The 23158-nt window shown below is 38.1% G+C and overlaps 1 protein-coding gene across 2 annotated transcripts in view; it reads right to left on the minus strand.

The window, feature by feature from the left end:
* SYT6 (synaptotagmin 6) overlaps positions 1 to 23158 on the minus strand; it is a gene marked incomplete at both ends in the record, with an annotated part of 131121 nt that overhangs the window by 63009 nt on the left and 44954 nt on the right. For both annotated transcript variants that reach the window (XM_081946559.1, XM_081946560.1), the window contains 2 exons: positions 288 to 846; positions 7514 to 7850. In XM_081946559.1, coding sequence (XP_081802685.1) covers positions 288 to 846; positions 7514 to 7850 — 896 coding nt within the window. The remainder of the gene's footprint in view (positions 1 to 287; positions 847 to 7513; positions 7851 to 23158) is intronic.

A 23158-nucleotide genomic window follows, 5' to 3' on the forward strand; every position in this document is an offset into this window, starting at 1 on the left:
GTGCATTAGCTCCATGCTCAAATAAATCTTGAGAAATCAGTTTCCATCACAAACAGATTATAAAATGTGTAAACCCTTCTAAATTATGCTAGTTTAATGGGGAGCTGTCTGGCCGCTTAAACTTATTGATAGAAGGACCTTCCAATGTCAACCTCCCAAAAAACATCTGCTCATCTTCTTATTACAACAAATTCTTATTACTTTTGTGCAACATGGAAATACATCAAACCATTCACAATGGTGGTCTGCGTTTGCTTTCTACATTACTAGTAACAAGAGATACTCACAGTTGTAGCGTACTGAATATCCTTCCAAATGGAGGTCTCCCGAGAGAGATCCGAGGCTTCAAAGAGGTTCTCTAGGATCACCTCCCCAATCATGTCATGCCGGGAAAACCTGTCAAAGTCAAAGACACTAAGATGGAGCTTTCTATTGGTCAGCTCTTCATAGGGCACAGGAAACTGAAAGTATTCATCAAAGGTGGGATTGAGAGTTTTCCTGTGCACTCGTGTTTGGAACTTGCGTTTTCGGTCAGGCAAGAGATAGATCTTAACATAGGGATCAGAACTGCCACAGAGGTCCTTGGCAGGCAAGTCAAAAGCCTTGAGGATCCGCACAATCAAAGTCTCATTTTCATAGTCGTATTTCAAAGAAAAATTTATTTTCCCACAGGTTTTTTCAGCTTCTTTCTTGGGGTCCTCAGAGTCCACAGATTTCTGTTTGTATAGCTCAGGCTTGATCCGGCCAATGGAAGTGGGCTGCTCTGCTGCAAGTGGTAGATCTGTGCCATAGTCCACACTGGAAACATGCATCTGTCTGGGCAGGTGCCTCTTGAAAGAAATGTGCCTGCAAGAGTTAAAAGGAGGAGAACATGTTGCATGCCTGGAAATAACTGACATTCATTGTCTGACCCACTATGAGAATATCAAATGGAACCTAGACCATGCACAGGTCAGGAGCCAAACCTCCCCCCCTGCTCAAATTCTGAAATGAGCCACTTTATCTCCTGGATAAAGAAAAATGAGCTTCTGGTGTTAGCAAATGCCTACATATTTATCTTATATGGATTCAAACTATTAAAATAATTATCATCCAAATAACAGCCTACAGTGAACCAGAATGTTTGAAAAAATGTTTTAATTTCATCCATCCTCCCTATGTAGTTTTAAATTTCAGTTCAGCAGTTGAACAACCTCTGGAGAGCTATATGTCCCCCATTTACTTTTAAACAAAGGGGAAATCACTGTACTTTTGTTGTACTTAAAAGATAACATTTTTTTATTAATTTGCAGGAAAGAAAATTTTAAATCTTTTACAACTTATCTTAATAGAGGATTTATGTCCAAGAAAAACTACTATGACTTTAATCTCCTGGGAAATGAGGCAGGTCATCACTTCTTGCTTTTGCTCCCTAACTTACCCCACTAAACATGCTCCAGCAACCAGCATGATTTATTAAACATGGCATAATTTGTTGCAGCATGGAAGAGGGAGAAGGGAAGGGATTGTTATCATTTATATACAGTATATCCAAGGGCTCTTCCTCATGCACCCTCCTTCAGTCCTTGAATTGGCAGAAAAATATGGTGACATAACATCCAATACCTATTCTGCTTCAGTGCAACAGATGCTGCCCTTACGGTAGACAAATTAAGGGCAGTAACTAATGAATTATCCCAGTTGTATTTTCTCTTTCACTTAATGCTACCTGCCAGGAAGAAACGTAACTACCACTCTCCTTAATATGTGATAGGGAAGACTTAAGTTCCTATAGGTGGTTTCTATGATGGAGGCTTAAGCCACCTTCAGCTTGCCTAAGTGACAGGTGAGTGGCATGGATGATGAAGCTATGCTGGTGGCTTTTTGGAAATTCCCCTCTTGCTTTATCTCATATCTTTTCTATCCTCCATTCAGCTGTCAGTGAGACTATTTTCTAATCCAGGTTTAGTACATTTTCAGAAGAGCAATAGAGTCTTATTCAAAAATAGCCTGATTGAGAGGTCACTAGTGCAGTGAAGGTAATAATGCCAGGGGCATTGGATTATTTCCTTTCTACTTCATTCAAGATAATAATGCTGCTGCCAGCAAGTGGCTGTGATCAGCAACAGCTGTAAAATAATCAAAATGGCACTGTCTCCAAAGTAATGAAAACGGTAGGAACTTCAGCTTCATGAATTCCCTTGTGGGCAGAAGCAGTAGGAAAACAGTTCTGTCCTAATTTTGAAATAAAACCAACAACACCCAGCTGGCAGAATATGGCTCTCTTTCCTAATTAAATCCCACTCTTTCAAGAGAATGCTAAAGCTGTATTTAACAAACAGTTTTAACCTGCTGTTCTCAAAGTACCAATCACGTATTACCTGGAGAGATACCCCTGGGAAGTCAGGTTTCTGCAGTCTGAGCTAAAGTGGCCATTAGGCAGTGCCTGCCAATTGGTAGAAAGAGAGTGGGGCAAACCAAAAGCCAAAAGCCAACATGGGTTTGTCAAAAACAGATCATGCCAGACTAATCTTATTGCATTCTTTGACAAAGTGACAAAATTAGCAGACCAGAGGAATGCCGTCAATATAGTTTACTTGGACTTCAGTAAGACATTTGATAAGGTAGACCATAACCTACTACTAGATAAAGTAGAAGAATGTGAGTTAGACAGCATCACCACCAGATGGATTCATAACTGGCTGACCAACCGCACTCAACGTGTAGTCCTCAATGGAACTGCATCTACATGGAGGGAAGTATGCAGTGGAGTACCCCAAGGCTCTGTTTTAGGCCCAGTACTCTTCAACATCTTCATCAATGATTTGGATGAGGGAATAAATGGGGAACTCATCAAATTTGCAGATGACACCAAGCTGGCAGGAATAGCCAACACTCCAGAAGATAGGCTTAAGATACAGAAGGATTTTGACAAACTTGAACATTGGGCACTATCTAATAAAATGAAATTCAATGGTGAAAAGAGTAAGGTTCTACATTTAGGCAACAAAAACGGAATGCACAGGTACAGTATAGGTGGTACCTTGCTCAATAGTAGTAACTGTGAAAGGGATCTTGGAGTCCTAGTGGACAACCATTTAAATATGAGACAGCAGTGTGCAGCAGCTGCCAAAAAAGCCAACACAGTTCTAGGCGACATAAACAGAGGGATAGAATCAAGATCACGTGAAGTGTTAATACCACTTTATAATGCCTTGGTAAGGCCACGCTTGGATTACTGCATTCAGTTCTGGTCGCCACGATGTAAAAAAGATGTGGAGACTCTAGAAAGAGTGCAGAGAAGAGCAACAAAGATGATTAGGGGACTGGAGACTAAAACCTATGAAGAACGGTTGCAGGAACTGGGTATGTTTAGCTTAAGAGAACGAAGGACTAGGGGAGACATGATAGCAGTGTTCCAATATCTCAGGGGTTGCCACAAAGAAGAGGGAGTCAAACTATTCTCCAAGGCACCTGAGGGTAGAACAAGAAGCAATGGGTGGAAACTAATCAAGGAGAAAAGCAACTTAGAACCAAGGAAAAATTTCCTGACAGTTAGAACAATTAATCAGTGGAACAGCTTGCCTCCAGAAGTTGTGAATGCCCCAACACTGGAAGTCTTTAAGAAGATGTTGGATAGCCATTTGTCTGAAATGGTATAGGGTTTCCTGCCTAGGCAGGAGGTTGGACTAGAAGACCTCCAAGGTCCCTTCCAACTCTGCTATTGTATTGTATTGTAAACCAGTTTCAAGTAGTCAACAGGAGCTGCACAAATTCAAAGCGTTGACTTTGTAATCATCAATATTGTCAATGAAGCTTCATAAATCTATACAGCAAGATTTGTGTCAGGTGAAGAGTAAAAATTAGAACAGCTAAAGACAAATGTAAAGTGTCTCAACAATGGGCTGGAGGTGAGAAAAAGGAAATATCATAGAGACAGGTTCATTAAAAATGGTCTACATGCATCTGTGTGATGATTAGTAGAATGTGAGAATAAATCCTAAGGAAAGTACTCACCTCCTTCCTAACTATTGGATCAGAACTTATGAAAATTACGATAAAATATAGGGAAGGAAAAGAAGAAAGCCACCATATATTTATTCTATTCTATTTATTTATTTCCAGTACTTGTTGACCATCCCACTCATGCAACTTTGCTGGTATACAACAAAAACTTTCATTAAAACAAGCTATATCAAGCAGCGCATATTTCCAAAGATAACCATCCCTATCAGCCAGTTAAGGTCAAAACCATAAGAGAATAAACAATTAAATAGTTTATGGAATGCAAGAAGGGGGATATTTTCTGTACTTTTGGAAAACAGGTGGCAGAGCACTACAGAAAAAGTCTGCTGGCTGATGCAGGACTTGTCCACTTCCCATGGAGAAAAATCTCTCAGCAAGCCTCTTGAGAAGTTGAAACTGGTTGGTCAGCATAATTTTGGCAAGGTAGAGTGGCACCATATATGTTTTAAAGTAATTGTATGATTTTTAATTGGGTTTAGAAGTAACTGAGTAACCAATGCAGCAACCTGGGAGTTACTATTAATCTGAAGAGGCAGAGTTGACCTGTCAGCAGTCTGGTCGATATGTTCTGGACCAGTTGCAGCATCTGAGATTCTCCAAAACATATAGGGTGCAGAGCAGTAATCCAGTCATGTGATGGGCAAAGTATGGCAAAAGTCACTACCTTTACCTGTTTAAACAGAAGCATTGGATCCAAGAGGACTTCTAAGTTGCTAACCCTCTCTGTCTAAGGCAGGGGTGTCCAAACTTGGCAACTTTAAGACTTGTGGACAAGTCCACAAGTCTTAAAGTTGCCAAGTTTGGACACCCCTGGTCTAAGGCCAGCACTTCTAGCACACAGCATACTGCATTGATGCTAGAGGACGCACTAATCATATTTCTTTCTATATCTTATACAATTGGTTCCCAGGGGAACTTTTCTAATTGAATTTCTTAATGCATTTCCCTTTCTGTTTTCAGTGAATTAACTTAATGGATATGAGTAAGAAAATCTTAAACTAAGAACGGCAGGCATGAATCTACCAAAGGGACAAAATTTACTACCTCATTCAGCCTCTCCTGACCAAGACTTTAGAAATTTAACATTTAAAAATTTACAGCCCTGACAACATGCTTGGTTAATATTCCCGAGACAGAGCATCATTATATTTCTTATAAGAATCATTTTGTATGTCTGTGCTTGATTTGACAATTGTAGCATGTCTTCCTTGTTGTTTTTTTAATAGGAGAGTCAGATTTTTATTATTACAATCACTTGGACTTTTTCTCTGGCCACTACATATTTTAATATGAGGTTATGAATTATTTGCTGATACCATAACCTCAATCCAAGGAGTCTGGAAAAGTTTTTTTTAATTAGTTTTACCATTTGGGTTGTTATGCCACCAGTGTAGCTGGTACTTTCAGAATATAAAAACTGCTTCCTGCCTGAAGGATTTTCAATTCAACACATGGAAGCAACAGAGGAATTGGAAAACAAGGGAAGTAGAACAGAACAATCCCACTGCAGTCCTTTCGTTTTTCAACAATCAATCTCAATTTAGTAACCATTACATTCTACGCACAGAGCTGAAGGATATATGTACTTCCTATTTGAATAGATTCTTAATAGCAGAACTAACTTGTACTGTGAAGTTATATATATCTTGCAGCAGACATTCAATTAAAATGTCATTGTCTAAGCTGAGGCATAAAATTAATATCAAAGAATGAATGCTGTAGAAACAAATATATTGCCTTGAGATTAACATAACAAATGAATTATATGCTGTCTTCAAAAATCTTCAATGTATTCCAGTGACAGCTTTCTGATTATCTCTAGTAGTGTATATCCTCCCACATAAAAGGAAATAAAAATATTTTTGTTGCAAGTAGCATTAAAAAAAAATCAGACCAATTTCTCCCCAGTGTGTGGAATAAGCAAACCTGATTAGGCATGTCCAGTGAAGGGATATAGAGGTATAAATGTATTCATGTGGTAGATTCATGTATATATGGGAGGAAGAAACTGTCTGCATATATTTATGTACATTCTGTCCAATACAACGTATCAATGCAACAAAAAGGCATTAGGCTGTAAAAGACTGCATACTCAGGGGAAGCTGAGAAAGGGAGACCTGTGTGTAGAGTAGCCATTCACAAAAACTACTGTAGGAATATCTTGTAGATATTACACATCTTCACAAGTATGTCTGTGTGATATTTCCTGTTTGAGTAGAATAACATCAACCAAAGAAATGGAAAATAAAATAGACAGACAATAGATGTTCTCTTTATAGATATTTCTGGCTGAAAATGCCACTGTTCTTCACTATTAACCATCATACTTAGAAGTGATAGAAATTCTCTCTCTTCTATGGGAGAAACTGATAGACACCTGAGTAAAAGTTGCTCTTTTATTATATATCCAACAACCACATGAGTGCAATCATTCTACATCTCAGCTGAAAAAATTATGTGGGTGAGATATGAGTATCAGTGACCTCTGGGCAAAAAAGTCCCAGATTGTCCTCAGCATTCAGATTTCTACATACCCTGCCTTTCTTTGTAATGAATCTTTATGCATGCATTATTCCTCCATTTAAGACTAGAGTGTCCCTGAGGCAGTAGCTTATCTTAAACACTAGAATGCAGCTTCCTCTAAGCCAATGTAGTGAGTGATATGTCAAGTCCGTTTATCTAATTATTCTTGCTTGAGCCACACTAGCAAGAAAAAGTGCAAAAGGCTGTAATTCCATCTGACAGTATGCCATGTCACTGATACATCTCCTTGACTCTGTAAGTTCTAACAAAATTAAAGTAGCCACAAACATATTGACAGCTTGACACAATGAGGTCAAGTCACAAAAATAAGGTTTGACTCTTTTAGTTAAGATTAACAGCCTTCAGGGAGTTTAGTGTAATACATGAGCTGGTTTACTATCAAGTCAACCTTTGGAAGAAACCAACATTGAATAAGAGGAGTTTCCTTCAGTTTAAATCTAGGAGGTCTATGTCAGCCAAAAATTCAGTTTAGTCACCTTTTTTTCTTAGTAATTTTCAAGTGTCAAAAATATGTTTACAAGGAAAAAGTTGCTCATTTTGATAGTAGATATGGCAGAAGTAGTCTGAATTTGATCATAGTCAGGTTCTTGATCATAGACAGATGAATCTGGAGACCACAAGATAGTATAGGGTAGGGTAGGGTAGGGTAGGGTAGGGTAGGGTAGAGTAGAGTAGAGTAGAGTAGAGTAGAGTAGAGTAGAACAGAACAGAATACAATACAATACAATAGCAGAGTTAGAAGACACCTTGCGGGTCTTCTAGTCCAACCCCCTGCTTAGGCAGGAAACCCTACACCACTTCAGACAAATGGTTATCCAACATCTTCTTAAAAACTTCTAGTGTTGAAGCATTCATAACTTCTGGAGGCAAGTTGTTCCATTGATTAATTATTCTAACTGTCAGAAAATTAAGTTAATGAAGTATGATCTAATACAATAGATAACAGCCAAAGAATTGCTCTTACCTGGTGGAAGACGCAGGTTCTGTTGTTTGTCTCTGCATTCGTGTGCGTCGCATGAGATGATCTTTCATGGACATTTGAACTTCTGCTGGGATATCTGGTGATGTGTGACTGATTTTTACTGCTGCTTCCAAGAATCCAAGAGTCCCAGTATCTTTTAGCTTGTCAGCCATATTGTCTTTCTCGTGCTCTGCCAAATTCTGAGTGGTGGGGGTATTAGTTGAAATAGATTTGTTCCTCCAAGGAACCCAACACAGCTTCCAAAAAAGGAATAGAAAAACTGCAACTAGAGCCAGTCCGCATACAATTACTATCACTGCAAGAAGACTGATGGAGAGTTCTGAAGGACAGAAAATGGGGGCGAGGGAAGTGGGGCAACAGGGCAGGGGAAAAGGGGGGGAGTTAAAAAATAGTAAGAAAGAGAAAAGAAAAAAAAAGAATTTGATGAGAAAGATGAAAGAACAAGAACAAATTCCAAATTGTATGCCCATTACACCCACACCCACCCTTGCATCTACAAAGGTAATAGATTTCTTTCTTTCCATGTTTCAAGTCCTTTCAATGCCACTTTCAAGGATGTTTTGCAAAGGAAAACCACAGTTAAAGCTCTGTGTATTTCCTGCTTTAAATAAGAGAAGTAAATTCTTCACTATCCTTTGTCAACTCTTAAATAAAAGAGGTAAACTTTATGCTATCTTTTGCTCTCCAGATGAGTTGGACTTCAACTCCTATAGCAGACTCTCTATGCATTTTTTTCTACTGTTTCATCTCGTAGAGGACCTCAGCAAACAATTAACAAACCAGGACCAGTCAACAAGGAGAAACTGGTCAGGGGCAGTCAAATAATCCTTCTCCAATCTGAGGTTCTTAAGATGTACTGTATTTGATGATTTCTATAATCTCTAGTCAATATGGATGTCCCAATTCAATACATCCGGAAGGCACCCAAACAGAAAAGAGCAAACAGTATGCCTTCTATCTTATTGTGTAGAAACCTCAGCCATATTTTCCGTACCAGTTTCTCCATTACATCTTTGGACAAGAAGCTGCTTTAAAGAGCATAGGGCAGGCATAACCAGTTTGAGCAATTTCTTGTTTCTCAGACTTACCCTATGTGGTGATACAGTCATCCTGAACAGTGTTAGTCATCATCCACTAGCAATAAGACATATGATTTCTCAATTCTCTCTTTCTATCAAACCCCAATCTTCCCTATAATCATAGAAATTATGATTTGTTTGGCCAACAGACAAAAACACACAACTGTTGCCTGACTTATGCATCTGGTGATTATGTACTTAAATTAATTAGCAGATTTCTTTGTGTAGAAGTACAGTCAAGTAGAATAAATCCTATTCCATTTTATGAAATTTACGCTTAGGCATAGTAATGAATTTTACTTGTTCTGTACTATTCATATTTCCTACTCTTTTATAAGCCATGTGGGACTGCTGATAAAGTATTGAAGACTGGGATATTTAGAATGCAATTAATCTAAAGGTAATGACTAGTGTGTGTAACTATACATCCTTTTCAAGCATAGTTGATCAAATTATGATACTCGGAGGATTCACTTGGAGGACCCTGTGCTATCTGTTCACAGATAGCCATCTGGAAATGGTAATTAAGAAGCACTTTTAGGATTGTAATGTTATATGAAGAGGATATTTTCCTTAATGTATTTATTCTCAAACTATTAATACAATTTTACAACATCTGTTAGCAACATGTGTGGATTTTAGTCAATCAAAAAAGCTTCCCTGAGCTCTGATATAGTTCTTAGAACAAATTTAAAGAATACTTATTAGATAGCTAAGCTTGATCAGTTATCTAGACAACTCACATCAGTTATGTATTAGAGTTGCATTGAAAATATTCCATAAAATGCAACCTCCCTTTAAAGGAAAGTCCTCTCTATTGGGCTTCAAGGCCATCTGAGGATTTGAACTTAGATTTCACTTCAGGCCTAGACATCATTAGGAAGGAAAAGAGAAAGAATACATGATGTAAACTTAAGACATGGTATTCAAACAGCTGCTGTACAGAAGTGGCAGAGAACTTGCTTTGATTGCTTGAGTTTCAAACAGCAAAAATAACCAACACAAATAATGCATATGTGGAGAGGCAACTTAAAACCACCTGGTTCAGAATGTGGTCCTAGCATAAATCAGTCTGGGGAAGGAAGGAAAGAAGGAGGGAAGAAAGGAAGGAAGGAAGGAAGGAAGGAAGGAAGGAAGGGGAAGAGGGGGAAGGGAGGGAGAGAAGGAGCAAAGAAGGAAGGAAGGGGGGGAGGGAGGGAGGGAGGAAGGAAGGAATTCCACGCAAATCCTCTATGGTCTGTTAAAGGCCCTATAGTAAATGCAAGTGGTATGTTAATTGCTTTTGTCAAGGAGTGTTTGGGTCCCTGCAAATGTTTGTCTATCACTCCCAGCAACTAAAGCCAGAATATCCAATGGTGAAGAAGATTACTGTAGTACAGCATCTGCTGGAGGCATACAAGATCTCTGCTAGCAATGAAAAGACTGAATTTGATCAGCCTTTCTACAGCTGAACAGTTATATTTTGCCTACAGAAATGCTTTAGTATTAAACCACCCATGTGTCACAGGTCAATGGGGAAAGGGGGTTTTGTTGTCTTATTTAATAATGAATTAGGCTGCACAAGATAAACAATGAAAGTCCTGAGAGACTTGACTAATTGCATTCTCAACGTAGCAGAGGCATGACTTTGTAGTATAGAAAGCTAGCTCTGGAAAGTTTCCCAGTATTCTTCGCATCAAATAAAGCTACACAAAATCCTGGCAGAGCAGCTTGTTCCCCTTATTTTGCCCTGCAAAAAATTATTTGCAATTGGGAAAGGTTTCTCTTTGTCAAAAGGATACGCTTCTAATGCCAGAGGAAGAGGCACATTCATATTAAATGGCTCTGAAGGAGGTTCCCCTCTCAGTGCCCCTCTCCGAAAGCATATTTATCCTCTTGCAATTAGCCATGTGAATTGTGAATGAGAAACAAACACATAAAAACAATAACAGTCTGAAGGGGTAAACATTAGCTATTTAGCCACTGATGCAAATATCAGCACTGAGGCTAAGCAACTCTGTCAGCCTAGAAGCATAAGAAGGAATGACTGATTTTGTGCTCTTAAATATCATCCTCCTGGGCTAGATTCCCAATAGGAAGTCAGTGTTAGTCACTTGCATAAGACTTAATTGGCCAACAACATTGCCTTATCAACTTAACTAAAAGCAAACTGTCCTCCCTGTGGCATTTGTCTATGAAAACTTACCACTCAAATCAATGTTGAAGAATGTATAATAATGCATAGTAGACTTACACTTACACTTCAGATGTTTGTCTGAACATGAGAAGGATTGAACGTGAGGAGAAAACAGGGGTTTTCATCAGTGGTGGGATTCAAATAATTTAACAACCAGTTCTCTTCCCTTATGATTTCTTCCAACAACCACTCCATCAAACTGCTCAGAAAGTTAACAACCGGTTCTCCTGAAGAGGTGTGAACTGGCTGAATCTCACCACCAGTTTTCATGCATTCTACCCAATAGTCCTCAATCTCCATATATTTAGTCAGGACATATGAAGGGAGTTTCACTTGTATTGGCTTGAATGCAGTGGTGAAATCCAGCCGGTTCTGACAGGTTCTGGAGAACCAGTAGCAGAAAGGTTCTGAGTAGTTCAGACAACTGGTAGTGGAAATTTTGAGTAGTTCAGAGAACCAGCAAATGCCACCTCTGGCTGGCCCAGAGTGGGGTGGAAATGGAGATTTTGCAGTATCCTTCCCCTGGAGTAGGGGATTTTGCAGTATCCTTTCGCTGACACGTCCACCAAGCCACGCCCACAGAACCGGTAGTAAAAAGAAATAATTTCACCACTGCTTGAATGTGAAGACAACTCTAAGTATTTCTAATGCATATTCAAGGGAGACAATGAATATTGATATGTTTCTCCCGGAAATGGCTGAGAAACACATTAATTCCTTAACCAGTGACTCACATATCCCTCATGCTGGTGTTCCATATCCATGGAGAATATAGATATAGACAGTTTTATTATACTGCTAGACTATTCATGAAAGTAGCGGAGTATTCCTGCATTTGGAATATAGTTAAGTCTCTGTAGACTATGTAGACTATGACAATCTCTTTTCTTTTAGCTACAATAGTTTCCCCAAAATGGTGTCTTCCATGAATACTAGATGATGGAACAAAACTGATTAAGGATACTGTGGATTTAGTTCAATGTATCTACAGTACCAACAGCTAAATTGCGAAAACATTTGAATGTTTATGTAACTGTCAAGAATTCTTTTTAAAACCATTGATCCAGGCTTAAAAAACATGCAAAAGCACTGGAAGCTGGGCGACATAGTTTCTTTAAATCTCTCTAAAAAATATAAAAATGATATGTGAAACTTACCAATTTATATGTAAGTGCTTTCTATAGCCTCTCTCCTATATTTTGCTATATCATTATTTCTATACTACTATAATAATTACTGTTATTACAATGAGCATTCTCTCTACTATTATTATTGCAATGTATTCTCTATACTGTACTTTATAATATTTCTATTCTATTACAATTACGACAGCTGGGTTACCTGAACTGACCCCCACTTTTGGGAATGCTTTGGGTGGGTTGACTTGAGAAATAGAGGAATGAGATGATAGAGAAGTCTTAGATTGGGTTTTGTTAAATGGGAAATTTACTTCTGCACATTGCCTAATAGCACAAATTGGTCTCTTTTTCCAAGTCTTGCCATGTTTGCCAGTTGGTGGTTTACCAGGTGCGATTGTTCAAAATTTTAAATAAATAGAAATAAAATCATTGGTTTCCATCATCAGGTTGACCCTTGGGTTCCCAATTTCATTCAAGATTACTCTTCATTAAAATGGTTATCTTCATCAAGTACTTGATGATACATTTTTTGTATTATTGGGTAAGCAGATGAACTGGTTCTTTTAGTTCCATTGTAAAAATTCATCTTGGTTGACTACACAGTTTGGTTTGCTATATGCATCTTTTTAAGAGAAATTAGTGTAAGATGACACATACTATATATCCGTGTTGGTGAACCTATAGTATGCGAGCCCTAAGTGGCACAGGGGACCATGTCACCTGACAGACACGGCATCGCCCATTCCTCTTCCAGGTTTCTGGCGGGCATGCATGCATGATGCTCAGCTTGCCCTCGTGCATGCAGCAGTGTCGGAAACTGGAAGACCTGGTCCTCTGTTTTCTGGTGTGAGCATGCACACTGGCCAGCTGATCATTGTGTGCACATGTGTGCCAGTAACTGGAAGTCTAGCTGGCCAGCACACATGTGCCCACTGGAAACCAGAAGTGCATTTTCCGGCACACACATGCCCCCTGGGAAACTCATCTTCTGGATCACGTCCCAGACAAGCGAGCAGCGCTCCCTTTTCAGGAGTCAGTGCTGAAAAGGTTCACCATCACTGCTATATATGTATGTTCATTTCTGCTGTATGAAAAAGAATTCAGGTTGAATAAGTTCAGCATCCTGATTATGTTTGCTTATATTTGGTAACCACAAATTCTACATGTTTTTCTTTAATATTCTTTCTCATGCCTGTAATTTAACATCTTTAAAAATAGATTTTTTTTGTTATTTTGCCAATCCGTGTGTGGTAACGATTAATGGATTACAAAGTTCATGCCTTCAGAGAGATATGTTGCTGTGTCTTATCTCTTCCAGCAGTAAACACAAGGCTAGACTGTAGGAATACTAATCAGAGCCTTGGCTCAACTCATATATCAAATATACTGTGCTTCCCCCCCCCCCCCCAGGAATGTGTCTTTAATGATTTCACATGAAGAGTCCCTGCAGAGTCCCTCTTCTTTGCATTTCTTTATCTGCTTTAGAGTAATGCTTTCTGTAGTTGGGATCTTTGGTTAATGTATACACACACTCAAACTGTCTGTTGATCAACATATTGTATAAGCTTTATGTAAACATGTGGATCTTTCTCTTTGCTCATCTGGTTACAACAAAACAGTAACTTACTGTAACCTAATTTTGGATTTGAAAAAAGGATTACATGAATAATCAATAACTATTTATTTTGGGATGAGATTTCCATTTTAAAATAGGGAAGTTCTGAGTCTTTGTTTTAATTGCCGACCAAAAAAATGGAAACCTTAATATACAATCTATCATTCCATGAGCAAGTTGCTATTTTATATGAATTTTTTTTTGCTAAGACTTTGTATTTGTTCCCATTTTTCCACTTATGCCACTGAATTATGTAGTATACCAAAATGCACGGACATAACTTTAATTTTTTAAAAAACATTCAAGCGATCAGCTGAGATCTCAGTGAACTATGATATTGGTGTGAAATGAATCCGGATCAGTCCTGCCCATTTTGCAACTGGAATCAATAGAGTAAGAGCATTCTTGGCAGGATTCAGGGAGGCCTTGTTAAAAAAAACCTCATAATTCTCCATCTGGCAATGCTCATAAAGCATAAGGGGGTAGAAAAGAAGTGAACAGAAAGAGTGCTTGCCACAGAAATATAATTTATACTCATTCATAACAAGATGACATTAAATTACCTTGCATTTATCCTGCCTTATCAAATTTAGGGTTGTTTTCAGATTGGCATGTTATACTTATATTAAGAAGGAAAGACTATGGCTAAGATTATGTTCAAATGGGAACATTTTTTGTATTAATATATTGCTTTTTCACATTCTGATTCTTGCAACATGTTACAGAAGGATCCCACCACCTCCACAACAAACTCTCCACATCGCAAACAGATCATTCCAGGATGTATTCAGACTTTCTCAAAGTACCTCAGCTTCTCCTCTCATCACCTCATCCTTCTGCCATCCATATTGCTGAACACAGGGAAAATGAGTATATACATGAGTATAGATCTATATAACTGTACATATACTCACTTTTATAAGTAATAACAATTGAGAAATATTTTATAAGGTGGTAATGGATGAAATCTTTGTAGGGGGTTCAGTCAAATCCCTCCTTCAAACTGAATCTTCAAATATTAAGTCAAAGATATTGACTTAAATTGGGAGCCTTCAGATGCTTTGAAGACATTCAAGGGTGATTTGATGGCCCATTCCACAGAGTTGCCAGGACATGTTTATGTGTACTGTGGTACTCAAGCATCCTCATCTCTCCCTCTTCAACTACACCCATCTGCTAGAGCACTTTTTAGCAAGCCAATAATAGAGCTCTAGTCCCTGTTTTCCCTCACATGTTTTGCTGCATTGTGAGAGAAAACAAAACATTAAAAATCCATTGGGGACAAAAACAAGGCAAAGCTAGTTCTCAGAGTAGCCAGAAACAATAGAAAGTGATGGAGGCATCCTCACTTCAGGACTGGGAAGCAAATTCCAGGTCCAGAGAAGAGGAACACATTTCAATCAGAGTAAAACTGTCCATCTTAGAAGTACAAAGGAAAGACCCAATGTGTCCTTCCTCTAAAGCAGGAGGAAGGGCATGAAGTTCAATAATGTCATAAGGATATGCAAATCAGTTGCCAATACTGCATATGGAATAGTCTAAATATTAACTAGTCTTTCTGGCTTGTAAAATCTCCAACACTGTGACAACATTCCTTCCAGATAAAACTAAGAAGAGGGTTGAGGTTTATATTAGGTTCATTAATATTTATGTGAATCAATACATTTCTTGCGTTACTATCTCCATGAAAATATTTGGATGTATGCTATTCTACTGTTTGTCTCTCATTCTTGTGCTAGGATTTGTTTAAGTAGTTTTGATGATGAAAGAAAAAAGAGAAAAAAACCTCCAGAGTTATTATCCTGTCTTTTTAAAATCTGATTTGATTTTTCTTGATCGTCTATATTTTTTTATTAAAAAAATCTTTATTCTTCTCAATCAGAAGTCAGTACTTGCTCTTTTCACTGGACCAGTATTTTCACTGGACATGAAAGATATGGACAAAGTGCATGATTCAGCCTAGAATTAAACAGACAAAATGTCTTCAGGCCACCTTTGAGTACTGGAGATTTATAGCAGGCAGGCAAAGGGTATAAACGCAGGCAAATTATGTAATCCAGCAAGTCAAGATGGCAGACATACTCATTCCCCAATTTTTCTCATATTAATTTTATAAAGTAAGACGGACTTAAGAAACAAAATCACCGAATGAACTTCCAAAAATCGGGGCCAGTCTAGTTAGCCCTAGATTAACACTTTGACTATTCGTTTTTGATCATTGTTGGCTGAAATCCATCTTCTGATTTTGAGCCTGTCTTTGAAAAGTCCTATGGAAGGTGGACTGAAGTCTACTAACTCATCCGACCCCAAAACCCTTTGCAATGTCCAACTTTTATTTATAAACGAATATCTGTGATTTCACTGGGAATGCAATCACTTGTGTTATTTGTTTTTGTCTTAAGGGATTTTTCATAAAGCTAAGACCTTTAAGGACATATTTCTAACTGCAGAATAGGTTATCCCTATCACATTAAACTGCATGGGATTTTTTTTCTTCAAAGAATGAGTTTGAGAATCACCAAAGCAAAAGGAAAAAAGAAAAGGGGAAGGGGATTAAAAAACAGTTTTGTGGCATACTGCTTTAAAACAAGAAAGGACTTGATACTGAGGGAAAGAATGGCCTTTTCTTGTGATGTCCTCTGCTATGGCTGTGCATTGCAAACCTTGTGAAAACAGCTGATTAAGAAAAGGCTCGATTTTTATATCACATTAGGTGAGAATCCAGGAGAATGGAATAAAAATTCAGAATTCTTCCCCTACAAAACTTCATGCTGCTACCCAAGTTTGAATAACCTACAGAGATAATTAGGCAAATTGAAACAGAGAATGAATTAATGCCCCTGAGAATGCTGTACTTTTGAGGGGCTGTTTGCCATCCAGCAATACCATGCTAATTATGGCAGCATTGGTTTTTATTACTTAGCAATGTTCACAGTCATTAAGAAGATTCATAGATAACACTGATCCCATTATAGAGAGCACTGCTTAATATATCAAAATATCATTTTCCTCCAGAGATAACTTTAGATGTTCACACAATACAGTTGCATCTCAGGGTCACTTAAATATAAATTTAAAAATCAGTTTTAAAATCAGAATTAAAATAAAACCAGTTTTAAAATCCTTTTTAATCAAAATATATTTTAAAATCAGAACACAAAGAGCTTTTCAAAGAAAAGGTCAGGGACAAAAATTAGAATCTAATTACTTTCCTTTTCCGCTTTTGCTAGACGTATATCTTGATATAAGACTAAGAGTAACTTTTGAAATGCTGAAAGTACATTGCAGCACTTTTTCTAAAAGCTTACTGTGAGAGAGGTTTGTGCAGTCACAAAATGTCTGCTATAACTAAGTACGCTGTTCCACTAAGGCAATCCCGTTGGCCCTAATTAAAGTAGTCCTTGCGTACACCTCATTTAGCAACCGTTCAATGTTACAACAGTGTAAAAAAATGTATGACTGTCCTTGCATCCCACAGTTGCGTGATCGCCATTTCAGGTGCTTCACAACTGTTGTGCATTTATGCAAAATCATAAGTTGTGGTCATGAGATGTTTTCTTTAACAACCATAGTGATTTGCTTAATGACCAAATGGAACGTGAGTCTGTTGTAAGTTTGTGATGGTAATGTGATTTTCTGCTTGGTAACTGTGGCATTTAGTGACATAGCTTCCACTCGTTGAGTGAGGACTATTTGTAATTCTACCAGGATATTGTATTATCTTTTTTTCTTTTCCTGGGCAGGCAAGCATGCTTCCAGATACTGCACCAGTTTTCAGCCACCTGGCATTTTTATTTTTTAAGAATGGTAGAACGAGCAACACAAGGGTCATAGCCAGGGGGGAAATTCAGCAGGTTGTGACAGTTTCTGGAGAACCGGTAGCAAAAATTTTGAGTAGTTCGGAGAACTGGCAAATACCACCTCTTGCTGGCCCCACCCTCATCTATCCCAAGTCCCAGCTGATCCAGAGGAAATGGGGATTTTGCCATATCCTTCCCCTGCCACACCCACCAAGCCACGCCCACAGAACCGGCAGTAATAAAATTTGAATTTCACCACTGCCCATAGCTGTTTCTGAAAGTGGCCTTGCGAAAAGGAGGTTCAGATTCCTACATCTTATAGCAGACAAGTCTAGAATGGACTGACAAAGGTCTGACCATATAAAACCATTTTAATAGATGTGATTGTTCTAATCCAGTGCTTGTCAAACCAAGCAACCTTAAGAAGTTGTGATTCAACTTCCAGAATTTGCCAGCCAGCCTGCCCATGATGGGTTACCATATCTATGTTATTAAGCAGAAAGTGAAATATTGTATACAAATAATCAAGTCCAATGAGGGTGAAAAGGAATAAATCTTAATGCTTACTATTGTTGATGTAACAAGTCAGGAAATAAATAAATTGAGCTTTTTTTTTAGTGAGACATGATATCATTTTGTGACCCAGATAGGCGTGACATTTTGCGACATGACAGATAGTCTTCGACTTACAGCAGTTTATTTCGTGATCATTTAAGTCATAGCGCTAAAAAAATGACTTATAACTGCTTTTCACAGTTATGACCATTGCATTATCTCCATGATCACATGATCAAAATTCACCACTTAGCAACTGGCTCATATTTGTAACAGTTGCAAGGTCTCAAGGTCATGTGATCACAATTTGTAACCTTCTGTCAAGAAAAGTCAATAGGGAAGTCAGATTCATTTAATAACCATGTTACTAATTTAACAACTCTTGAGATTCACCTAACAACTCTGGCAAGAAAGGTCATAAAATGAGGCAAAACTCACTTATCAAATATCTTACTTAGCAACAGAAATTTTGGACTCAGTTGTGGTTGTAAGGGCAAGGACTATCTGAAATGTAAATTACTTCACCTAAATGCTATACATAATGTGCAATAGCGGTAGCATGCAATAGCTTTTCAACTCAATATGCACATTCTTGGTTCTGGGAGTTGGGTTAGACAAGACTTTTATTTTGGGGTGCCTTTGAGTCAGTTTTTGACTTTTGGGCAACTGCCTGGGTTAGTTCCGGAAGTTTTCTTGGCAAGGATTTTTGGGGGAAGTAGTTTGCTATTGCCTGCTTCCTAGAGCTGAGAGAAAGTCACTGGCTCAAGGTCACCCAGCTGGCTTTCCATCTAAAGCGGACTATGCATTCTAGCTAACTCTCTAACTCTGCCAGTTTCTAGCCTGACACCTTAATCATGACATCAAACTGGCTCCACAGGCAAGATATATGTTGTATTTATATCATTAATATGCACATTTCTGCTACTTCAAGTTTCAAGGAGGCTAAGAAACTGCATGTGTGGGCGAGTTATTTTATTTATTTATTGCCATTCTTGAAGCTATGATTTTCATTTCAAGGGAAAATGCCATCTGAACTGATGGAAGCGTGATTTGAAATAGAATTAGTAACCTTTGAAAGAAAATATAGAAGAGAAATAGCAAGTTTAATTTGTCCTTCTCCCTACTCTTTGGGTTGCATATTAGATAGCCGTGCTACGAATATAATAAATATTCAGGAACATAATGTATAGCCACACCACGCAAACTCCAAGGCCTCCTCCTATTCCACAAAGCAGTTCTAAAGGAGTCTATGGTTCTATTCAGTTAAGATGACTTTGAAAGTTTTCTGACAATACAGATAAGACTATGAACAATTCACTGATCTTCTTGAATTGACCAACCAAAGTATTTATCAGTGTCTTATGCCCTGAGCGTGCCATGTGCTGACTTTACCACAGATCCTGGAGGAAGACAAAGTCCTTCACTCCTATCTATTTCCTATATAAATGAAGGGTAAAATAATTTGTTAGTGCCCCATCTACATTTGCCCCCCCCCCCCCCCCAAAAAGACTCAAAACACTTTTTTAAAAAGGGTAAAAGAAACTGCTAGGAGAATTATTTTGCTGCTAGTTACAACAGAAAATTAACTCTGTTACATTTAAAAACCTCTTCCAAGCTGTGGTGCTAAAATTATAGCATGTCAGCATTTTTTTCAATCAGGCACTTTCCTCCAAGACTTTTAACATGGTTGCATTTTCTACGGTGACTAATAATTTGTTCTTTGATATACATCCTATTTTCCTGCCTGTTTTGGCACACAAAGTGACTAACTTAGGCTGCACTGATTAAAAAAACACACACAAAAAAAGAATGCTAAAATATATTAACTCTTAAAAGCCTGGCAATGAAATAGGTTTCCAGATTTTCTAAATGATAACTATGATGGCCAAGTTAAGCTTCCGAAGGAGTACATAATATAAAACTGAAAAATCACAAGAGATGGGCCTGTCCCATGTTCCACTGTTTCAGACAGTGGGGCAGGGAAACATTTTCAATAGAGGGTTTGTAAAGGAAGAGGCAGTCAGACCTTAAATGGTTTTTAAAAAGCACTACAGCTTACATCCATTCATTGAGTGACCATTCAAAGTTACAACAGCACTGAAAAAAGTCTTATGACTGTTTTTCACACTTAAGACCATTACAACATCCCTGTGGTCATGTGATAAAAGTTGGGATGCTTGACAGCTAGCATGTATTTCTGATGGTTGCAGTGTCCCAGGGTCGTGTGATCACCTTTTGAGACCTTCTGACAAGCAAGTCAATCGGGAATCCAGATTCACTTAACAACCATGTTACTGACTTTACTTCAGTGATTCACTTAACAACTTGGCAAGAAAGATAGTAAAATGGAGCAAAATTCACTTATCAACTGTCTCGTTTAGCAACAGAAATTTTGGACTTGACTGTGATCATAGGTCAAGGACCACTTATACAAATTCAGTGAGCAATTGGGAATCAGTGCAGATCTTTCCATCCAGAGAATATATGATCCCAGTACCTCCACCAGTTAAAAACTCAGCTCCATTTTTTGTGTCAAAGGTCTCACATACAATGTGTTGCTGTGGTTAAGAATAGAATAGAATTCTTTATTGGCCAAGTGTGATTGGACACACAAGGAATTTGTCTTTGGTGCATATGCTCTCAGTGTACATAAGTAGAACAATACATTCATCAAGAATAAAAAAAGATACAACGCTTAGTGATAGTCAAGGTTACTAATAAGCTATCAAATTGTACTAGGAAACAAATAAAAACAATATAAATTGAAAGATACAAGCAATATGATTATAGTCACAAGTGGGGAGTTATAAGTATAATATAAGTTATGCACTTATAAGTGGGGAATTATAAGTGTAACCAAATCATAGATAATCAATGCAAAATTCAACCTAATCAGGAAGAATCACAAGTGGCACACTAGGTACAGTCGTGTAAGGATGCTCTTCACCTCTACTAGCAAATCTAGTAACAGCTGAGAGCTTGCTTTTCCAGGGATGTGCAACCCCAACAAAAACACATTAAATCTGCTTCCCCAATTCCAGTTGCTACACAAGTTCAGCTTTTGCATCCAGACAATTATCAAATATAAGCAACATTCAAAGCTAGTGATTGGAAGCCCACATTAAATTTCCAGCATATAGTAAATATATAGCAGTATTCTACCTCCTCCAGATGTCCATCTGGAATGAGTCTGAACAATCATTGCAACCATTTAAATATCTCTGAGCCTGCTAGACATTCTCAACAATCCCTATAGACAGGTACCAAGAACAGGAAGGTGACATTGTTAAAGGGGACAGTGGGACAGTGAGGAAATGATAATAGCTTCTTTGAGCCCAAGAGCCCGGAGGTGCTGTTCCCTCCAATGGAAAAATGATACGCTCACAAGTTCAGCAAAACTGTAGCATTACAAAGGGAATGTTGTTCAAATCGGAAATAAACTGAGCACTCATAAATAAGTCAACTTTATTTCCCATACTGTGAGATTAGTTATATCCAGAGCTGCTTCTGAATAAGGCTCTTGTTTAGAAGTGCCTTATTGTATGTCCATGGCTTTTGCTTTCCTCCTCCTCTTGAATAAAAAAAGGACTTTATAAATTCAGTCATGTACAGTAAATAACAAGAATCGCAACAGGGAAGGAAGGGTCTAATTTCACATTGCCCTCAGCATCCTACTGCTTTCTGTGTGCTGTGGGGCCACTTTTCTTCTCTGAATTTCCCTTAGGCAGATGGCCTTTCTTTCCTGCTTTCTGTGTCCATTTGTGTATGAGGCAAAGAGGAAGGAAAGCGGTAGCACAGAGATGTATGTCTGATTACGAGCCTTTCTGATTCCCAACCCTTCTGAATCCAATTTAAAATGTCTTCAATACTGATACAAAACATGGATTATATTTACACCTTTTCAGATTTGTAAATCTAGAGCTTGCACAAAATCACCAACCGATCATTGCTTGTCCTTGCTGGTCAACAGGTGAGCATAGAGAACTGTCAGTCAGTTAATGCTTGCTTGCTTGCTTGCTAGCACTTCATTCTGTCCCTTGGGTCTCTACCTAAATCTATATCCCTTCCTCCTTTTAGAAAGATGAAGCAGAACAAGTTGCTAGTATTTTTCCCTATTTCTGTACTTGCCATCATGTTAACCACTATTGCCTTCCAAACTCCTAATGTTGCCGTGCTGAGAATTCTTTATTAGGGTTCCCTTCTTTAACTGTGCCTGCAAAATGATTCAATTAAAACCTAAGAGACAGGCAATGGAGCAAGTCAAGCATCCATTCCAGTTGCCTTGTCCCCTTTCTAAAAAAGACGATTCTTTAAAAACACCTTTCAGTTTCAGAAAGACCATTTATTGCTTTGAAATACCCATGAATACAATGTAATAGGCCCAGGAATACAGATAGTCCTTTATTTAGAATCACTTACATCGCTAACCAATGGGGTCAGTAAGTGAGCTGTGCCCAATTTTACTACCTTATTTTACTGTGGTTATTAAACAAATCACAGTTGTTACATTAGGGGTGTCCAAACTTGGCAACTTTAAGACTTGTGGACTTCAACTCCCAGAATTCCCCAGCCAGCAGAGCTGGCTGGGGAATTCTGGGAGTTGAAGTCCACAAATCTTAAAGTTGCCAAGTTTGGACACCCCTGTGTTACATGAATATGGCTTTCCTTGTTGATCTTGCTTATTGGATGGTTGGACCCCCCAGGATAGTTGCAAATGAAAATGACATGATCCTGAGATGCTGTAAATAGCGGCTGGTTGCCAAGATCCTGAATTCTGATAATCCGATCACAGGGATGCTGCAATCGTTGTAATTGAAATGACTGGTTATAAGTTTCTCTCTTTTTTGGTAACTTTGAATAGTCATTAAATGAATGGTTGTAGATTGAGGACTTCCTATATATTGATTTTTGATCACAAGAACAAACTGCCAATTATGAGATTATTTGATAACAAAGAGACACACAGTACTGCTGTTCTAACTCTCCTTAACTGTCTGGTTCAGTTGTGTAAGAATGGGGGGGGGAGCTTCATTATACTGTACATCTATTGAGAAGCTGGTTTTTTTAAAGCCACATATTAATTATATAGCGATGAATAATTTCCCCTTGAATAAAGTGAATTGTATTGAATGTATATACATACATACATACATACATACATACATACATACATACATACATACATACACACACATATATATACACACACATATACATACACACACATACATACATATATATATACACACACACACACACACAT

This window comes from Natrix helvetica (assembly GCF_964273705.1).
Source record: "Natrix helvetica genome assembly, chromosome: 3".
Taxonomy (NCBI): domain Eukaryota; kingdom Metazoa; phylum Chordata; class Lepidosauria; order Squamata; family Natricidae; genus Natrix; species Natrix helvetica.